This window comes from Colias philodice, chromosome 6, assembly GCF_061535455.1.
Source record: "Colias philodice isolate Cphi_HAF_F1 chromosome 6, ilColPhil1 Martin Lab GWU primary, whole genome shotgun sequence".
NCBI lineage: Eukaryota > Metazoa > Arthropoda > Insecta > Lepidoptera > Pieridae > Colias > Colias philodice.
In genome coordinates, this window is record NC_143091.1 from 285,342 (window position 1) to 308,293 (window position 22,952).

The following is a 22,952-nucleotide window of genomic DNA, read 5'->3' on the forward strand; positions in this document are numbered from 1 at the left end:
GTCTTTTAACAAAACAACGATCAAAATTCCAAATGATCCCTGTTCGGATCCTATAGTTGTACAAAAAGCCAAAACAATGTAATGCCGATAAGGTTTCAGAAAAATGTATGGACAAACCGACAAAGATTACTATGGGTAATATTTTTTAACACATAGGTTAATGTATTTTATTTCAAATTTCCACTCGGCTTACAACCTGCCAACCAGTAATCTAGGTCTTTTTAGATTTGTTTCATCTTTTTACAAATAGCTAGCATTTATGTTTAGTACTAGACTGAGGAGCGGACATCGACCCTTGCCTGTGAGTTGTGACGTCACAACAACATGTTTAGACATGTGCTATTTCTTTTTTGACCGAGTTTTGAAAAGGGTATCAAGTCATGTAGAATATGATATTAGAATCTTAATAAATACATCATGTCATTATAAATACTCAAGTTGAAGTCCTCGAAGATCTTGCTATCTTGGAGGACTTGCTGTTGCAATAGTTGCTGACCATGTTTTTAAAAATCATGGTAAAGGAAGAAATGAAGTAGTTGGATCACCTGCCCCTATAACATTATGTCTTAAAGCAATATTATTTGCAGTGTGGAAAAATTACAGCACACCCGACACCCCCCAATATGCTAAGTGGTCTTTACCGTAATCACTAGCAAAACTATCTATCTATAATCACAGGTACTTTGCCGATCAAAATTAAACTATTTTAAGAATACGCAAAATAAAATCGTATGTACCTGTTAAATATTGCACACGGAGCAAGAACGCGAATCATTGGTACGAAAATATAATCGTGTGGATTGGAAATATCATTCACCTTTACATCTGACTCATGGAAAATCTAATATTTAGATTTTCCATGCGTTAGTTTGTGATGGAAATACTTATATTTTTTAAACGATCTTCTAGAGAGGTTTTAAGAATTGCTTTCTGAATTTAGTTACAGTTATACAAATCTTATATATAAAATTCTCGTGTCACAATGTTAGTCTGCATACTCCTCCGAAACGGGTGGACCGATTCTCATGAAATTTTCTGTGCATATCGGGTAAGTCTGAGAATCGGCCAACATCTATTTTTCATATGTACCACGGGCGAAGCCGGGGCGGACCGCTAGTAGGTTATAAAATTCCAAATCGATTGAGTTGGAAGTTGTTGATATTTTATTGTTGTATATGTTTAATCTCATAGATTTCGTCTATACCACAGTCTATAATACAATTATTCATATCTGAGGTTGGTATGGATTTAAAAACATATTTATCTACTACTTGCCGATAGTGTAAAAATATCAAGTACTCTCGATTTTCTAAATCTCAAATAGAGCGTGTCGTATTTGGAGGACAGCTCATAAAAGCTGTCTAGACGTGTCTACACAATGAGTGCTTGTCTTATGTGATATTTCCTGGTAACTACACTACTTTCTAAGTATTTCTATTTATATAATTTACACATTTTAATAAAAAGAAAAAGAGGACTTTTTTCCACAATGCTCTAGGCAACGTCGCAATTTGAGAACACAATTAAAACAGTAATATTTAATTCATTTTTTTTAAGTTTTCTAAAACTTTGTAGAAGGTTCTGAGGAATTAAAAAAAAATATATGAATTTCACGGAACGTTGGAAAATTTTAAGAAACCTATTTTCTGTTTAAAATTTTCATATAGATAAAAATTATTATTATCTGTTTGATTTGAGGTTTGATTAACTTCGTCGTCCTTAAATTATTATGAGGGTAGTTCGAAAATTCATGTTTGCTGTTACTGTCACACGATTAGCTACGGTAAGTAAATTTTATACATTTGTAGTATTATTTATGAGTATTGTAAATCTGTATAAAACAATATAAAATGTATTTAGTGATAAAGGATAAAACAAAAATTATTAAAGGAATATTGTTTGGCCCTAAGCAACTACTGTACGTGTAAAATAACTGTCAAAGTTTGCGGGTTAAGGTAGAACTCTCGCGTCAGCCAGCATAGTATTTGTATTCTCTTTGTCAGCCAGTAAAAATGGAAAATCACAAGAAAATAGTGCGCAAAAACAAAAATATGAGTAATACATTACTCAGTGAAATTTCCCAATATTATAATGAAGAAATAAATCGTTCAAGTGCGAATTCGAGACGAATTTATCGTTTAACCTACAACTGTCGGCTGTCAACGGATTTTCATTGCACGTGACGGTAATGCAGAGGATGTTGACCTTAACCTATATTTTTTTAACTTCGAATTTCATATTTTGACATTTAATTATTAAAACATGTTATATTTATGAAAGAAAATTAAAAATTGCATTTCAAAATAAATAGTTAGTGGATTAATTGAAGAACGGAATAAAACTTTGTTCAATGTAGCATTGTTTGGTATCTTTCTTTGACCATAACGTCCTAAGAATAATTATGAACATATCAATACAGTTTTACTTAAATGTCATTATTAAACTATATAATATCTAAACGTCAGGTACCTAGTACTTTTAATTGTACACTAATACATAATTCATTTTCCTCCGACAAGGTCATAAAACAAACTCCATAAAATCAATAACCATTTGGCAATAGAACAATCGAAAAAAATCGAGAAAAATCTATGACAAGTTCATCGAACTCGCCACGCCAATTAACTTTACCATCGAAGCGTACGACACGAAATTACGACAATATTAACACGTTTACGTTTCATTTAAAAGCTATTTAAAGTGTGCTCAATCAAGGGCAAGCTATACGAACCTTACGAAATAATATATTAGCTATGTAAATAGACCGTAAATCGTTTGAAAGAAAACAAGGGAGTAATCACATACAAATATTGTATAAAATAGGGATGTAACGATACATGATTTTGCCGATACGATACCGATACCGATATTTGTAGTAATGTATCGGCGATACCGATATCGATGGCTTGGTAGAAAAATAAATAGTGAATTATGCATAAAAAGTTACCAACATTTAACAGAGACTCAACTGTTAATCGTATTCTTTAAAATAAAAATGCCAAATCAAAAAACAACAAAACCATTTATTTTAGTATTATTATTTTACAAAGTCAGTTAAACTTTAAGTAATACACATACAATCAGTACCTAATAAAAGTTTACTATTGGTAGAGTTTTTTCAGAAAACAAAGTGCGCACGCGCGGGCGGCCTCCCGCATCGTTCATTGGGCGCGGTTTTTTGAATTGTTCGATATCGGTATCGGTTGTTTTATTATCGGCGATACCGATATATCGGCCGATATATCGGTATCGGTATCGGTATCGTTACATCCCTAGTATAAAATGCTTCTAAGATTTTTGTGAAGCGGTTCATATTAAAACTGTGCATTATAATTTAAATTTCTTTTTTTATTAAATAATGATTTTTAAAGATGTTTGATTATGTAACTATCTGAATCCTAAATTAAACAGTGTTGTAAAACTGTAAAAAAGAGCTTTAAATTTGAAAAGCGTCTTATTTGAGCTTTCCTTGTTTTATAAAGTTGCGATTAAAGTCGCACCTACCACATCGTTAGCTCTACAATCTTACTAGAAGATTGTAGAGATATTCAGTACCTAATCGGGAATGTATTTTTCTTTTCTTGTCTAATACTTAGTACTGAATATCTACTAGTATTTTAATTTACAATTATTATGATATTTGTATAGTGTTCCCTCCGTGAATTGCGAATTACGATTAATACCAATATGCTAAGTAAGTTTAGGTTTCATAAACATAAACAATCAGTTGATTAAAATAACATTCCCCTAGTATATATTACTATGATATTATTGCAAAACAAAATGTATAATTAAAAATATAAAAGCGTGATGTGAGCTTCCGTTCTAGTTCCACACTTGGAGTTCATGGCACAGGGTTAAACTCGACCAACGTCGTTAAAACTTTATACGTTTTGTGATGAAATTCTATATGTATGAAATAGTTACAAATATTTGGTGTATCTGTAGAATAAATTAATGAAATTGGTGTGTTTCTCATGGGTATTTTTTTTAAATGGCGTCTAAGTTAACATAAGCGTAGATATCCAATATTATAAATGGTACGTAAATAAAACACATGGATATAAAATTAGCAAATAAAAACAGTAAAATAAATTGAGGAAAAGAACAAAAGAAAACACAAACAGGTGTTTTACATTGGAAGAAAAAGACAATAGAATTGTGTTCTGAATTTTTAAAAGTAGTCCGGTATAAAATTTCCAATCTATTTAGGTCTTAACGTAGGTAGATGGAAAACAGGCTTGTTTTCTAGATAATTCAATTTAAGTTCACATGTGTTTCAATAAAAATAATTTGAGAGAAAATACTTTGTACGATGTACAAATTACAATGACCACGAAATATAAGTCTATAGATATTAATTATTTTTCATAGTGAACAGTGAAAAGCCACCAAAATGTAATCCTATAATAAAGAAAACTATTCGAAAACGTACATTTATTAAACCTACTATATTCTTACTTTTACGATTAAGATTTGGCACATATTACTCAGACCAACATTAATAAATCATTTTATAAGACCCTATTTCTTCATCAAATAAACATGTCACAATGTTTTTGTTTCATTAAATAAATTTACTCTATTTCTATATATTTAATATATTTTACTGTAAAAAAATCACTTGTAGATTTTTCTGGCGCCAGGCTCAGGTTTTTACAACTATCTCAACATTTACGAGTGCAACGTTTTCATTAAAATTGTAAAATACGAGATACATTTCAATTCAATTTATTTTAATTTAAACAGTGTGTAAATCTTATGTACATTGACATCCCACTTAGTGGTAAAAAGATGTAGATATCTGGGTTATAATGCAAGCAATTTTAAAATATTGTTTTATCTTATAACATTACTAGATCATCAAATGTTAATATCGATACTCCTGGGCTCGAAGGGCGTAAAGCACATTTTGGGGCAATAATAACGCTGTATTCAGTTTTTAATTCTCTATCGATTGTTACAATAATGCACAAGTCTAGATTTATTTAGTGTACTAAATAACTTTCCATATATTAGGTAGGTATGTGATTTTTAATAGTTTTGTAATTTTAAAGTTCATAGAGTCGAAATAGACCATCCTATTATAATGTTATTCAATTTTCATACTCATTTATTGCACCGAAAATCTTTGGACGTGGTAAAAAAATAGTTATAACTTTTTCTTCAACAATTTCAAAAAGGATCAAAACAAAACCGCAAATTCATAGTCTTAATTTGTATATGTGACTCCAGAATATCTCAAGTTGATATAACACCAACAAACAACATATTAATAATCCCCGGACAAAACTATGTCTCCCGTCAGGAACAAGACTCAAACACACAAACTATTAGTGCTATTTTCATCACAAAGAAATCGCAACAAAATCTAAATTAGCTCAACAAATATGAATTAGGAAGCGTCGACACGGAAAGACAAGGCATCTGGAAATGGGACACAAACTGTATACCTATTTGTATAGGTGTTATTTAAAGCTCACGTAAACTCGAATCGTACTAATATTATAAATGCGAAAGTTTGTGAGGATAGATGTCTGTCACTCTTTACACGAAAAAAAATGTTGTGTGGTTTTATGAAACCACGGTAAAAGTGAAACTGTTCGAACGGTTCCGAACACTGCTTTGTGTAGCGCATGTCGCGTGACGGTCGGCTGCCGAGTAGGGCCCGTAGACAAAGTAACAATTAAAAAACGATAACGAAGTTAGAAAAGGAAAAATGTATGGGATTGACATTAGATAGACCACGTGATCTAACGCGGCGTATGTCAATCCCATACATTTTTGCCTTTTCTAACTTCGTTATCGTTTTTTAATTGTTACTTTGTCTAAGGCCCCAGGTATACCTACTCGGCAGCCGCGATACACGCGACATGCGCTACACAGACCAAACAGTTTGAGACGATGTAATTAAAGTTTCACTTTAAAAACTCCTTTCACGTAAAACTACTATACATACACACAAGAGCTACAGAAATATTTGGTAATGCCCCCGTGTGATACCGCGAGGCATAACTAGTATAATATAGTCAAATAGTTATTACCAGCGGATTCGTCCGCGTGGTTAAATTAAATTCACACTGGAAATCCATACATTCCTAAACGTCTTCGAACTCAAAAATTATAGCATAAAATCGCTCCGCTACGATTAGATGTGAAAGAAAGACGAACAGATATTTGTGTATGTACAATTTAGGAGTGTTAAATTAAATATAATTGGTTGTCTGTAAAGTCGGTTTACTGACGATAGTTGAACGTGACAACGTCCGATTGTGCTTCTTTGTCGCTCGTTCCGCGCTCTCGCTTGCACTTCAATCACATGGAACGCCTCAGAACGAGGAGGTAACGCCGCATGAGTCATGTTTTTTCGTGCGTGCAGCTGGCTCTATCGAATTATAAGACGTTGTCACGTCAAAAACAATCCTATTTTCTTACCTAACGAGGATAGATGTGCCTTTTTTTACTAGGTTACTTTGAGTTTAGCAAAAAGAACAGTTTTAATAGAGAAGCAACATCGATTAATAGAGAAACAGTAACGATTGCATTATGGTACAGAATATTTTTCTTATAGGTACTTATATGTAATAAGAAAAACGCATTTACATACGTAACAATTTATTTTCAACAGGTATGCAATATTAGTAGGTCATTGACTCGGAGAAAACTTGATTAAACACCTTCATATTTACAGGGAAAATAATCACAAACATTTGTATTGCTATGTCCTAGTTTTGACATCAAAGAATTATTTACATTTATAATATCGCGTAAAAAAGTTATAAAATCTTTATTTCGCAGAGATTATAGATAAATCCAGATTATTTTTGAACGTAAATAAAGATTTATTTTTAAGATAAAGTGACCGGAATAATTTGTGATCTATTTTCTGTTTTTGAAGTAAATATGTTTGCAAATAAAAATATGTTGCGATTTGATTATTTCTGAGAAATGTATAAGCAAACAAACTACCAATTCCTTAAAAGGTGTGACATAAAAATAATATATTTACGGAAACTGAAGGTAATTTAATATTTATAAAATTATGTTTCAAAAACTCTATGTTTATAGTAATTCCTCTGAAATATGACTCGTCAAAAACCTCGAAACCTATACCAATCTAATTATAATAATTGCTTCACAAAACCATAACCCATTTTGCACAGTCGGTTAAAAATATAACCGCCATAACACTAAATTAGATTTAGAACGGCAATATAACGAATGACTGCAAATAAATATAACAGACGTCGCTTAATTTTATTCCTCTGTGATATATTTCTGTTTCTACGAATCTAACAATGCTCATTTTATTAATTTGAGAACAGATTATATTTGACTTCGGCTATTTTAATTAAGCTTTTGATTAAGAGGATTAGATTAGGCGGTTTATAATACTTTTTTTAAATCGTTTTAAGATTGTGTTTTGTTTTTTATTTGCTTTGCTATGATCTGAGTGGATGATTTATTTGAGGAAGATTTTTGGTGATTTGTCGCGATACAAGATAGATGTAATGAGATATCAGTCCTATCGAGTAGGAATAATTATTAACAAGTGATAACTGCGTTAAAAACAACCGACTTCAAACTTGCACTTGCAAAATTTAGAAATACAGACAAAAATGCTCATAAAATAAAAACTACTGGGCCTATCCGAATAAAATTTTTATGGGACCAATTCGACATCATCCCGCATCGAACAAAAAAAGAATCACGTAAATCGGTTCAGAAACCTCGGAGTAATCGGTGTACATACATAAAAAAAAAACATACCGGCCGAATTGATAACCTCCTCCTTTTTTTGAAGTCGGTTAATGACTTCAATTGTTATATTATTCTAACGCATAGGATTGTGGATATTATAAAAAATCGAATTATTGTATAAAAGGGGGAAGATAGCACACAATAATAGCCCATTTCAGTGGTGTCTAAGTCGTCATCATACAAAATCAATAAAAATTAGGTAATTCCTAATTTAAAAGCATTTTAACTATTCAATGGAAAGCACTCTTAGTTATTAGGATTTCCTATTGGTATAATCCCGGCTCCGGATAGAAGACTATTTAAAAAAAATAAAAAAGAGCGTGTGTGCCGATCACACGCGTCAGAAGTGAAACTTCTTAGGCAAGATTCAAAGATACCGAAACCTTTTTCCATGACGTGACGGTATTGCCATGACGTGACATTAAAATTTAACTCTCAACCCGCCTTAAAAAAATCTTCACTTCAAAAATATAAAGCCATTTAATGATATAAAATTAAAAATCAAAATGAGATTCTTTAGTCGTTGTCACGGAATTGAGTTCATGTAACGTATCATTATGTAAAGAATTCCCTGTACATTATATAACTGCTATTTAACTAGAATTTAGAGCTATCGTCGGAAAGTTTTATTTTTACAACGACACACAAATCTACATTTTTAAGGCGTTTTTCTTGTACTACTTGTGACTTAACGTCGGTTGGGGAAAGGAAATCATTACTCTAAAACTAGTCGTTTCTTTACATTCATTTATATTATTGTGTAATTAATTTTTGTATGATATTGTTTTGAAAACGATGTTTCTCTTAGTAAAAATATATTTTTGTAAAAGTGTCGGAAATTGTAAGTAGGTACTCCATTCTAATGCTTATGTAAAAGATGTATATAGACTACAGACCATTAAATTATGGGTTTTATTGATTTAAGATAATTTTAAATCAACGAAATTTGAGTGTAGCTCAAAGTTTTTGCTTCGTTAATAGGGCTAAATTCAATCACTGAAAATCTGTGAATTTGCTTCACATGGCTACAACGAAAGCTTACTTATTATATTGTACAAGTACAATATAAATTCTAATTGCATTTTGTACTCTATTTACAATGACGTGAAAATAATATTTTGCATTATTACAATGTAATGTTTTTAAAATATAACGGTTTTACATTACAATAAAACCGATATTATGTGCCGAAAAGGAAAACATACAGCATTGTTATGAAGAAGCAGTGTATACTCAACCATAGATACGGAATGATTTCCATAGACTACATACAACCTCTAGTTCCAATTTATTCCGCTAGACGTCGTCGCTGTCACCAGCAAGGTGATGGGGGAACCAAATTCATTTTTCGAATCATAGTCTTCACCAGGAAGGACTTCCTGCAATGCTGTATGTTTTCCTTTTCGGCACATAATATCGGTTTTATTGTAATGTAAAACCGTTATATTAATGTGCCTCTGGAAAACATACAGCATTGTTATGAAGACGTGTTTGTTATCTGCTGGTGAAATAAAAAGACACAACGCTATGATGAATATAAATATAAAATAAAACTACTACTTATGTTCTTATTTTTATTTTCTAACATTCAAACAATATATAGTATTTTAAATGTTTTCTTACTTGTAATCACTAAATCATGTCACATAAATATGCACGATATTTTAAGTTTAATTAAATTCAAATAATATACTATTTTAAGTAGCCTTTAACTTTGAATCAATATACAATCAATATAACGTTACAATATTCTACAAAAATATACACAATTTATTTGTTTATTAATTTTCATTGAATCTATATTCTATAATAATGTAAAAGTATTAAAAATCAAATTTCGATTATTTTCATTTGATAGTTCAATTTCACGACAATAATGTTTAAAGAATGTATTGGAGGATTTCCAATTTCCTCGTGATAATATTTCGTCTATAGGCTGATTCTCCAGCCATCCTAATGATGCTACCGCCGATCTACAGCTGCCTGGAGAAGCATTTATTCCGCTGTCTCTGAGTACAGAGCGTACCCAATTCCCAATGACTGTACGGGAAGCAGCTTTAGTTTTATTACCGAATGTTATGAATAGGTTTTTTAAATGATTAGCTTCACTACGTTTTGAATAACTCTTTTGTATTAAAAGCCGTACAAGAGTAACTGGACAGATGTTTTTATCCGGATGTTTCGCAAGTTTCCAAGCTGATTGACGAGAACTATGAGTATCTGTTTTTGAACCAAAAGCTGGTATTAGGTAGATGTTTTCACCATTATCAAAGAAACTGTTATCCGATATATTTAACAATGTAAGGTCATGAACCCGTCGGCCCGAAGCCAGTAATAATATCGTAGCTGTTCTACGAGAAATATCAAATAGGGTATCCTTTAGCGGGTTAGACGAGAGCCATTCAAGAACAGTTCTCGGATCCCATGTAATCAACGGTCTAACAGCCTTAGGATTACAGGCACCAATTGCTTTAAGGGTATGTTTAATAATAAAATTTGAAAATGACTCTTTTTCTATATGAGGACCGCAGAATGTTAAAATAGCTGATTTATGGACCAATATCGTGCTGTATGATAAATTCTCTTTGACGTTAAGATGTATTAAAAAACGGGCTATATCCGCTGGCTTTGGACATTTTGGATTTACTGAACAATTGACACACCAGGATAGCCATCTTCTGAGGGCTGGCGTATATGTTGATAATGTGGAAACTCGCCAGCTTTTCTTTAACAGGCTCTTTTCCTGCTCAGACCAATCTTTTATTAGTTCGCCCCACCCCCAATCCTCCAAACTTTCAGGGTTAATGTCTGCACTTGTGGTGGGGGTAACAGTGTTGTTACATCTATCAGCACTTCTGGCAGGTTCCTGATCTGGTACGGATGATCCAGGGCTCTGGCCTTCAGGTCCTGGAGCCAGAACGCCTTCGGCCATTCTGGAACCACTACAAGATACGTTCCCGTTGCACTGTTTAGATGTGCTAGCACCCGTGGTATGAGGCTTGGCGGTGGGAATACCCATGCTAGCTGATACTTCCATGGCCTGCTGAAGGCATCTATATAACTTGCTGATAGATCTCTGCAGTCTATCGACACGTATTCCTGTACTACTGCAGACTTTCTTGTGGCAAACAGGTCGATTTGGGGTTGTCCCCACTTCTGGAACACTTTCGCTGTCGCTCTTGGTAATAGATGCCACTCTGCTGGACGTTTTCCTCGTGATAGCCTGTCCGCTATTATATTGTACCGTCCCGGTAGGTAATATGCGCTCACCGTTATCTTGTAGCGGTCCACTATTTGTAACAACTTGGAAGTTAGTGTTAACAAGGCTATCGATCTCGTCCCCCCTTCTTTCCGAATATAAGCAATCAGTGTCCTGTTGTCCGACTGAATTAGAACGTGTGCATTGCGCAACAGTTCTACATTCTTTTCTATAGCCGTTACTACTGCGTATAGCTCTTTTTTGTTGCAATGCCACCTTCTTTGACGGACTGACCAGACTCCTGACATAGTCTTCCCATTCAATTGGGCTCCCCAACCAAAGTCCGAAGCGTCCGTCGCCAGGAAATGGGTGGCAGGTTTTTTGTGTATTGGCATGCTGTGCCGGGTAGCTCCGCGCCACCACGTCATCTCTTGTGCCACAATAGCTGGGACTGGCAGTTTCTGTCGCGATCTCTTCTTGTTGAAGCGTCGCAGAAAGATCTGCATTCTGCGACAATGTAATCGGCCCCGCGGGATAACGAAATTTGCAAAATTCAGTTGACCCAAAAGGCATTGTAGTTCTCGAAGATTTACCTGTTGTATCTTCAGAACCTGAGCTATGGCGTTGTCTAACTTGTCTCTCCTTTTCTCTGGTAGTGACATAACATTTTTTGCAGTCTGCCATCGTATGCCTAAATATTCCAAGTCTTGAGTGGGGGTCAAAACCGATTTTTGGTAGTTTATCTGCCATCCCAGATATTCCAAGTGCCGCACGGCTTCCGCAGCCTGACGACATAACTTGGACTGGTCCTGATTGACCAGAAGGAAGTCGTCCAGATACACTAGAACTCGACAACCTTTTGCACGCAAGGTCTCCGCGACCCAACATGTTACTGAAGAGAAAAGGTACGGTGCTGACGCTAGGCCAAAGGGTAGGCACGTCATTTCGTAAAGTTGGAGCTGGTAACTTATTCTCATAAAAGGCCGGTGAGACTTGGCGCAGGCCAGGTGAAAATAGGCGGACGAGATGTCTAGCTTTATCATCCAGTCCCCAGGCTGGAGAAACTCGGGAACTGTGGAGTGCGAAATGAGGCGAAAGTGCTTTGCCTTTATAAATTTGTTCAGCTCCCGCAGGTCGAATATCGGACGCATAGTGCCGTCGCTTTTCTTCCTCAGAAAAAGCTTTGAAATAAAACTGGGAGTTCTTTTGGTGACGATCTGCAGTACACCTTGATCCAGAAGCTCCTGTATTGATTGAGACATTGCAGGGGACGGGGTTGTTGAATACTGTTTCATAATTTCCTTTGTTGGCCTTATTAATGGCGGTTTTTTTACCAGGGGCAATCGAAAGTGTGTTATTGCCGAAATTATAAACTTGTTCGCGCCCAAAGCTTGCCAACGGCTCTTGAAGGCTTTTAAACAACCCCCCCTGAAGTGTGTCGGATAGTCACTTCCTCTCTTCTTTGTTTCGAAAGGAACTATTTTTAGTCTGTTTAAAATTATTTGTTTTTTTAAAAGTACTTTGCGAATTTTTATATGTATCTGGAGTAACGTTTTTGCTCGAACGGTATTGAGCCTTGGAAGTAGAAGGTAACGAATTCTTGTACTTCTTTTTAAGTGGTTCCGTTTTTTTATAAATTTGTGATTGTGAGGGTAGTAACCAAAAGTGAGGACCGCCTAGCGATTGTATAAACGTTAAGAGTTTGGTCTTATTAAATAAATGTTCTTCGCTCGGAGGGATATTCCTAAGCGCGCTTTGAATATTTTTATCCCTAATTCCATCTAATAATCTTTTTCTCCTAATTTCGATACACTCCGCTCTTTTACCGCACACAATTTGTAATGTTTGTTCCGATAGCTTATATGACGGAGATGTAGTACCAAACGCGTCAGAAATTTTTTTAAAAAGATTATCTGGATTAAGTTCTGATTGAGAATTGTGGGCCCAATTAATGAGCTCCTGTAAGCCCGATTGTAATAGTTCCCTTTGCTGTAATAATGCATTTGTAATCGCGGCCATAATTTCTTCGGTTGATGATAAGAAATCTTTACCCTTGTTTAAAGAACACATTTCGTCATTAATTTTTAAACTACAAAAGCCTGGCGCGGCTAGCATGTCCGTTAATGCTTTGGAATAGCGAATATGAGGCCACGTTGGCGAATTAAATTGTTGAAGCTCGATTAATTGACGTAATAATTTTTCATTTGCGGGCTTAAGAACTTTTTTCTCGTCAAAAACCGTTTTACATACGCCTAAATCTATTGATTTGTTTGCACTCGTTGATGGATTCGACAAAAATTCGATATTTTCGGTTGCGGGTACTTCAACATTATTATCAGACTCAATTATGTTTTGAGCACTTTGTTGCTGCATTAAATAATTTGTAAGAAAACTGACCTGGGCATATAGTACGTCGATCCGAGGATCGGCGGTTACCTCAGTACTCGTTTTTTGTTTCTTGGTCGTCGGCACGTCGACCTCCGGGTCCGAGTCGCTGTCACTCGAACTTGAAGTACATTTCTTCCGTTTGTTGTCGCTCCGGCTCGCTGACGAGGGCAAAGCAGCAGAACGATGGCCTTCTGAGCCCGTCGGGGCCCCAGAAGGCGCCTCGAAGTCGTTGTTAGGTGGCGAATTCATTACGAACAGTAACGGTTGACTTTGAAAAATTATTAAATTATTCACACACTAGCACTTTTGAACACTTGTACACTAGTAATGCTTATTGAAACGACCGCCTATGGCGAGAGTACACAACGAATATGATTCGAAAAATGAATTTGGTTCCCCCATCACCTTGCTGGTGACAGCGACGACGTCTAGCGGAATAAATTGGAACTAGAGGTTGTATGTAGTCTATGGAAATCATTCCGTATCTATGGTTGAGTATACACTGCTTCTTCATAACAATGCTGTATGTTTTCCAGAGGCACATTAATATAATATTATGTCTCTTGACCTTTTTTTTTTTTTTTTTTTTTATAGTGGGGAAATCTTCCAAAGATACCCACGGCCCCCGGGGAAGGAGCCGTGGGTTATGTCGGATTCTTACCGACTAAAACCCCACTGTGTTCCGTCGAGCCGCTTTAATGATGGGGCCGCGGGTATTTGTTAGAATTCTTCCGCGACATTATGTCTCTTGACCTAGCTCATTTTAATCTGAAACTTCTTTAGGCGCGTTAAGAGTAAAATTTCATGGTCGCGTCATGGAGTAAAGCGACGATTTTGGTATCTTTGAATCTTGCTAAAGAAGTTTCACTTATTATAAGTGTGACCGGCACACACGCTCTTTTTTAATAATATTACTTAGTTACAAGCTGTAACAAATGAGCGTGTTATAATATCCCACAAGCAGGTCACCTAAAAAGCGGGATTTCTAGACATTACGCAATGTAGCTCAAACAGAGAGACTAATGTTCTGCCATTAATAACTCCAATTAAGTGGGCCAAGCGTTTAGTGCCTGTGTTTTGGCTCGTATTGTTTTATTAATTTACACTATTTGTAAGTGAATACTTTTTTAATATAGTTGGTTATTTGCAGGATAAGCATTTTTTAAAATGTTTATTTGTTTATATATTTGTGATGAGAATTGCCAATTGTATAGATACTTATACGAGCATGAAAATGAGTAACGATTTATCATGTAAATTGAGGATAAGAACTAAGTGAAATTTCGCATAGGTGGTGGTTTGGAAAAGTTTTTTCACTAAGATTTAGTGAAAAGCCGGGATTTTATAGACAAAATGATAAATTAATAAATAATCAGTGGAATAAACAGAGTAATATTTATCATGCTATTAAGCCTTGCTACAAAATACAGCTGCAAAAAAGGCCGAACTAAACGAGATGGTTAAAAAGCAACATTTAAGCCGGGATCAAATACACCTATATCGTTTACAAATAATTGATTAAAAACAAAATTTACTTGACTTTAGTTTAATTGATATTTTTATCATAATGTCGGAATGTGAACCTTCAATAGTAGTCAATCAAACCACTATTTAGAGTCAAATAAGGAAATAGATTATGTGATTTATTAAACTGGCTAATTGATTCATGTGCCAAGATCAATGATTAGTAAACAAGGTTATTAGCTACGGAAAAACTTTGAAACGACTTCATTACAAACACAGTATACATTGATAATATCGTAATTCCTAGAATTCCATTGAAGGATGATCTAATTACTCCCATAAAGTGTGGATGGTAAACTAAATTTATAGTCTTCAAATAGCTAAATTTATAATTTTTTCTCTTCTTTATAAGGGCCTAGCATCCGTCGGCTATTATTATGCAAGTATTTACTTTTATATTACATAGTTACTACCTATATCCTCATTCGTCACAATAGATTTTTTGAGGGTTTGAAAGCATAAAATTTTAACACAATAAGCAGAAGCAATTTCATGTCATCTCGACGGCCAAGCGAAACTAAACCTTACAACACGTTTACCTCTCTCCATTTTGCTTAGGAATGGCTTTCACTTTCGGGTGATTTTTCTTTGGACGCACAGCGAGTTTGTGCTTCGCTGCCGTGGAGTCCAGCAGGACCACGTCCACGTCCAGCTCGCTAGCGAGCCGGGACCTGGGGAGATGAATGAGTGTGAACGTCCACGCACTGATGTGGCTTTGGAAGATTCGAATGTTCTAGAAGGTTCTAGAATGTTCTATAGTATGATACTAGTTGTAAGATAGGGAAAGATAGTGATAGCTATTGCAATATATACTAGATAATGGTTTATAGGTATGCTACGCTAGATGAAAATTTTAGAAAAAATGTTTAATAAATGAATAGATTTTAATGATATCCTGTGTATCCGAGTGTCAAAACTATATGATACATATGGCAAAATGGTAAACCTATCAATTCGGATAGTGAATTTATGAAAATTGTAATAATTTCGAAAGTGAGTGTCACAAAATACTAAATTTGGTTTTATTTGAACAATAACAAGTTATTCTAGGGACCACTAAACAAATTTAATTGATAAGAGTGATGAAACATACTTTAAAAAATTCGAAAACCATTTTGAGGGGGGTGAGGTAGGGGACTGTAGAGGGGTTGTCGAATTGTCGATAAAAATACCTGCAGGCCGAGACGAACGTCAAAACGCCAAGGAATAGAATACGCTATCGATAGAAATTGACATAAGCGTATGATGTTTTGCCTAAGGATTCGGTCACCCTACCAACGACAAAGACGACCACGAAAAAAATTTTCATCCAGTCGCAATTAAATAAAATTGTGCAAAACACAATTAAAAATGAAATTTAAGAATGTCCTGTCGTATTGGTGTTTTGTAAAAAAATATTTGAGATCAATGGATAAACAAACAGGTTTTTCATAGAAACGGTGGCTCCTAGAAAAAAATGTATTTAACCTTTTTTATAGATAATTAGATGATCTACAATTTTGGTTCAGGTGATTGTATGATAAACTTACCGTCTCGGCGAAAATCGCAAAAAACCTATTTTTTTTTATTAATTGACCTCGAAATTTTTTATTTCCGAGTACTGGAATGACGGGAGATTTTAATTTTGATTTTGAACAAATTTCAGCAAGATTGTAATTTTAGTCGTGGTCGTCGTCGTCTTTGGTAGTGTGAACGAACCATTACCAAAATCTCATGAGCTCATGTCAATAATTAGCGTTAGCAGTTTCTATTCCATGGCGTTAGGTACGTTTGTCTAAAGGCCCTGGAGAATAGCCCCTTCAAATATCGGTATGTCATGTCCGGACACACTGTATATATACATTCCTTATTGATTAGATCTTTTCATTTATTTTTATATATTTATTTCCTCAATTGTGTTACATTGATCCTACAATTATAAATCTATCAATCAGAACTTAACTTCGCTACGACCACAGGCTACGACGTAGATAGTTGATAGCTACGTCGCTACAAAGCCTTCTACGAAAACCTCTACGTCGTAGAGGTTTACGACTTACAAGTCCAACTATTAAATTTGTTTTCCTGCTATATTATTTAAAAGGACTACATAATATTGTAAAGAAATGGACATGTATAATTTCCTATGTACCTACAAATGTATTAAAACTGAAAATGATAAAATGATATCGATTACCTATATTCTATCCATCTTATATTAATTTCCACATGCTGTAAATAAATAAAAATTGATTCAGTGGCATGTAGTTGACTAGAAAGATATATTAAGACATTTTAAAGCAAGTATATCGTAAAACTCAAATTTCAACATCATAATTTACAACACACAAACAAATCAAGATTTACTTGCTCAGCATATTTACTGAATATTTTAGTACGAATGCACACCTGTCGGTTACTTGGCTTTTATTTTTGTTTATTTTGGATGCATAATATTTTCCGTGGATGTGTTAATTTGTGTGACTTTAATAGTTTTTTAAGATATAGGTACCTATATTTTATGATACTCAATATCAATATCAAACATTGATTTATTAAATTAAAACTAAACAGTATGCAGTTGCCAGTTTCTACATAAAATACCTGATAATATCTTCTATTCCATCTAATCTTTTTAGAATATTCTAAACTAAACGACCTACGTGATGTAATTAATTTATTGATCTGTACATATTTTAGTCGATTGTCGTGTCTCATGTATGTAAACTTTTTATAATGTGGGTCCAAATAAATATTTTTTCATTTTTCATTTCATATTATGCTTTTTATTAACACTATGCAAATGTATTCTATGTATGTATGTCTATTTGTTCAAACATATTTCTAAAAGTCAATTATCAATTTTGACAAGATTTTCACAGACGGAGCGCTGTTTTATATGGTTTACCTTAATATCCTGCTGTTTTCTGTTAACTCTGGAATAATTCCATCAAAAAGACGAAATCACAGCCAAGTGACTGTTTATTAATTATTTTACTCTAGCTACCTATGTCCTTTGATGAAAAATTGAATTATATCTAAGTATTTCACATTTCACAAATCATTCTAACATCTCTTCACACAAGTACCACCCACTGCATCTAAAAATACAGCATAAATAAATAATACTTGTCACCAAAGATCCAACAGTGTGGGTATCGGATTGCCATCCATCACTCAAGTGTCACGGAACACAATGTCAGGGCCCAAGCCATACCATACCACGTGATGCTTTAAATTTAGCTGTATGGGCTTCTCTACTTTTAAATAATTTTGAGTGGGATATGCACGTGCATACCCATAAAGCTACGTAGCTAGATGGTGTATGTTTTAGAAAAGGTTGGGTTGAATTCTAATAAGAACGTAATTTTTTGATGGTATATGCTTTGCTTTGGAAAGAATTGGTGTTGTATTCTTAATCCTAATAGAAATGTTGGGCAATTTTTGGTTGGATGATATTTCTAACCAAATTATCAATGCAATAGCTGATTGTTTGAGTGAAGTTACTTTCTGGCTTTCATATGATGTCTAGGTGAACTTTAGGTTCACTTTGGTTGAATCTAATAGCTAAGGAACTTTTATAACAGGATAGGTTTATTAGGATTAGGTTCTTTCTGTGGTAAATACAGCTTTTTCATTCATGGATAACTATATTGAATAAACTTTGCCAAAAATTACCATAATTCAAGAATCATTAAGAAGTAATTAGATTGCCTTTTCTCTCCTTAGTAGCATTTAAAGTCAAATTTGCAAAACATTGGTAATTCTACTACCATATTATAAGTATTTTGATCATTAAATATCGGACGAGATTAACATTACATTTTCCCAAAATATTGACACGAATTAATATAATGTTAATAATTTATTACACTATTCAAAATATTACACTAAATTATTGTCAGACTCTTCGTGTTGAAATTGAAAATCTAATTATAAGGTGTTCTTGAAAACATTATCTCTATCATCACATATTAGACGATAGACTACAATAATATATCTAGTCCATTAATAAGTTGAATTAACGCAGATGTCCATAACACACAAGGCAAATGTTGAACTCAACTACATAAATCACACGTGTAACCGTCACTCAAGCTACACTCAACGGGGCTATTTGAGGCTGCCCCCAAAAGCGCGTGACGTCAACGGTGGCACAGTTACACCATGATTTAATTAGCCGGTGTCATTATATCCGTTTTATTGGAAAACTTGTAAAGCAAATGTTTTACAGTTGCGAAATTTGAAGCGTGTTCTGAATGCTCGTAGTTTTCGTGTTCTTGATTGTATTTGATTAGATGTTTTTATAATATGGTACATGTGTTTGATTTGATGTTGGTCATGGTAGCCAATAATACGAGCTGACGTTTTATTTCATTACCAGTGGAGATTTGTTTTTATTTTAAAAAGTGTTTTCATGTGTGTATTCGAATTAATGCAAGTACTACCTACCGACCTCCATTTACAAATTTTACTTATATTATGCAACCGGTATTTAATCTTTTGGTTCATTTCAAATCGATCTATTGCACAATGTATTGAAATTTTTGAAAGCTATACACCTACTTCCTACTTTTCTTAAATATTATAGTCTTTGACCGATCAAGAGTAACCTCAGGTTTGAAAAAGTTAAGAAAAATCGGTTAACATTTGAGTTTATTTGAATACATACGATATATCCGACTCAAGCTAGTGATAATGAACTTCAAACACAAAGAACACGTTTTAATACCACAATCACCATACATCAAGTTTGAGTACTATATCAAAGCATTATCCTCAAAGACTACAGTTCCCCAGATAGCAGTTTAATGCAAACCGTTTCATCTCTTACTGAGTTCCGAGAACAACTGGCGGTAGTCCAAGACACTGTTGTCTAACCTTCTGTCATAAAAGTCATATGTAATAAAGCCTATCTTGTTACAGTACCATCATACAATGTATATGAGTACAATCATAATTTACTAGTATTTTAGAAGACTAGCTTTAGCTCGCGACTTCACTACAATGAAGTATGTTGATACTTCGATTCATTACATACAACTTATTCTGATAAGCTCAAACTAAACGTTTGTTTAGCTAACTAGACTTGTTATGGAAGCGCTTTTGAATCGTCATAATTCATGTAATTTACGTTTCAAAAAGCTATTCATTTATACCATAAAAGGATCTCCGACCTTTTATACTTTTAGAAATGGTTTGACTAAAGATAAACTGTCCATAATAGACTTGTATATTATTACTAGCGGCCCGCCCCGGCTTCGCCCGTGGTACATATGAAAAATAGATGTTGGCCGATTCTCAGACTTACCCGATATGCACAGAAAATTTCATGAGAATCGGTCCACCCGTTTCGGAGGAGTATGCAGACTAACATTGTGACACGAGAATTTTATATATATAAAGAAGATAATTAATATTGTCTCCTTAAATAGGAGTATAATAATTCTAAATGATCTTGTTACAGCCAGCGTAATTAATCTTGGGTTCACTTTTTGTCAAGGTTAAAAGTTACTATATTATAGTATTTTTTTCAACGCATTTCGACTTTCCATTTATAAAAATATTCTCAAATAGATCTAATGTTGGATGAAATAATGTATAACTTTTCTATTACTATCTAGCAATGTAAAGTTCCTACTTAATTAAGGTTCATTTGTAGAGCATTGCCAAGGTAATTTAATTAAAAAGCAATAATTATTATTTCTCTTTTACAAATATAGTAAGTAGGTACTCCTATACTATGTTCTTTCTCTCATAAATCTTTCATACCTTTACCGTAAAACCATGATATCTTAAAGCAGTATTAATTCCAATGTGGAAAAATGTTTGAGGAAATTAATAAGTTATTGTGTTGATATTTTCTTTTATTATTAAAATCACTGTCCCATTTCTATTATCCAAAACGATTCTTTTCTTACGATCGTTAAAACATTACATTGAAATATTGGTACACTAGCTTTCCACCCGCGGCTTCGCCCGCTTTGTCTAAAACATAATAAATTATATACTAAAACCTTCCTCTTGAATCACTCTATCTATTAAAAAAACCGCATCAAAATCCGTTGCGTAGTTTTAAAGATTTAAGCATACATAGGAAAGCGACTTTGTTTTATACTATGTAGTGATGCTATCACCATTAACATAAATTCATCTACATAGTAACATAAGCAAAACCAATCGTTTAAACTATAGTAACGAGATAGCTATCCAATGTGCAGTAGGGTATTCTAATAATACCTCTAGAAATTGTCGCATTTCGATAGCGTGATTCAGTTAGGTATTTAGAGCTAATTATAATACCGACAGGTGTTTATTCCGTCGTATCACATAAAATACTTCGCAACATTGGGACATTTACTGTTCAATATAAAATGTATTAACGATTCAATTAATGCAGAGTTTAAAGATCATATCCATTTGGCTTGTGTCACAGCTGTAGTTAAGATTCTTTCTATTATTTGTATATTTTTTAAATTGTTTATATAGGTGTATGTAAATAGATTAAATAAGATTTAAGAAGAGTGTTTCTTTAATCATTTATGAGGCAACCATTCAATAAATTTTGATGATATTATAGGAACTAGTTTAAGGAATCCAAAACATGAGAGAAACCTGAATACATACATATATACAATACTTATAATATAACCTGACCATTTATTAAATAAAATATTATATGCTAAAAGGAAACTCCATGTTTTTTAGTGTCTTTATTGAATACATCGCTTTGCAACCTTACACTTGGGATACATTGTATTCTCTATATAACGAAAATGACGATTATAATTTTAAGGATTACAATTATAATGATAATTATCACAATATAAATCGATCACAACAAATACAACAACGAACGTTTTCGTGGCTAAAGCGGGATATTTACAATGATAATGATTCCATCTTCTTCACTGAACGATCTTCATTTCATTAGATCATCTTCCTTGTAACACATATCGTATTACTACAACAGTTAATAGTAATACATTTTGTATGTGGGTACGCTAAACACATAGTCCAAAGACGAGCCTCTGGACTGGAAGAAATGATTGTCGTATCTATAGACACGTCCTCTGTACCTGCATCAATAATTGTTGTCATTACGTCATCTTTCATTAATGAGGATGTGCTAATGATTGCTGATGATAATGACGTTATTTGTATGACAGATGCTGGTTTTGTGTTGTTTTAATGGGAGATTAGAATAATGATGATGATTGAGATTTGTGGTGTAAGTTTTGCCAATGCATTAGTCGCACGAGACAGATAAAGAAAGGTTAAGGTAAAAACGTCTACGACAAAATAACTTTAATGCAATGAAAAACGCATTCCTTGCAAGTTTAATGAATTGAATTGGAACTTATTTACAAATACGAGACTTTGGGGTAATATGTCAGATATCAAAAACATATAACTAGATATATTTTTAACTTTTATCCTATTCCAGATAAAGTTAAACTTCGCGAAAAATCTCCATAGATTCCATAATTCCATTCTAAATGCATGTCAGTATTACTCGATGCTTCTAATGAATTAAATGCTAAAGTTGCGCAAGAAAGTGCATCGACCTTTTCTAAATTTACCCCGTATCGTTGTCCAGCGCATTGGAACGATAATAAAACGCATTCCCGCCGTTTTATGTTCATCCTAGTTTTAGAAGTTAAACATTCTTAGATGGTTTTGAGTTTGGTCCAGATTTAAAGATCAAATGTTTGCGGATGTAAGAATTAGAAGGAATTCAGCGTTCTGGATTATATTTTTAATACGTTTAACTTGAAAATAACAGGGTCAAAGAGTTAGATCAAGAGTTATTTTCGAAGTAAAATGTATGTCCAGAATATTTTTCTCTCCATATTCTTGCGTTAGAACAAAATTCGTAGCAATGGAAAAACTTAATTTGTGATAATTTTAATATAGTTTCAAAATTGTACCCAAATAAACAGGCAAGGTAGAGAGTTAATAAAAATCGCGGTTAAACGAATGATGTTTAGGGAAAACCGTAATAAATGTATCGAACATGACTTAATAATTTATTTTAGTACACGCTGAAAGATCGAACAGTTCAACAAGAGTATCTGGTGGGTTAAATATAGATGTTTCA

At 33.7% G+C, this 22,952-nt stretch overlaps 1 protein-coding gene across 4 annotated transcripts in view; it reads right to left on the minus strand.

The window, feature by feature from the left end:
- Nucleotides 1-22,952, minus strand: part of Obsc (Obscurin) — a 97,372-nt gene that overhangs the window by 69,304 nt on the left and 5,116 nt on the right. For all 4 annotated transcript variants that reach the window (XM_089695978.1, XM_089695977.1, XM_089695979.1 and 1 more), the window contains exon 3: nt 15,412-15,543. In XM_089695978.1, the coding sequence (XP_089552104.1) occupies nt 15,412-15,543 (132 nt within the window). The remainder of the gene's footprint in view (nt 1-15,411; nt 15,544-22,952) is intronic.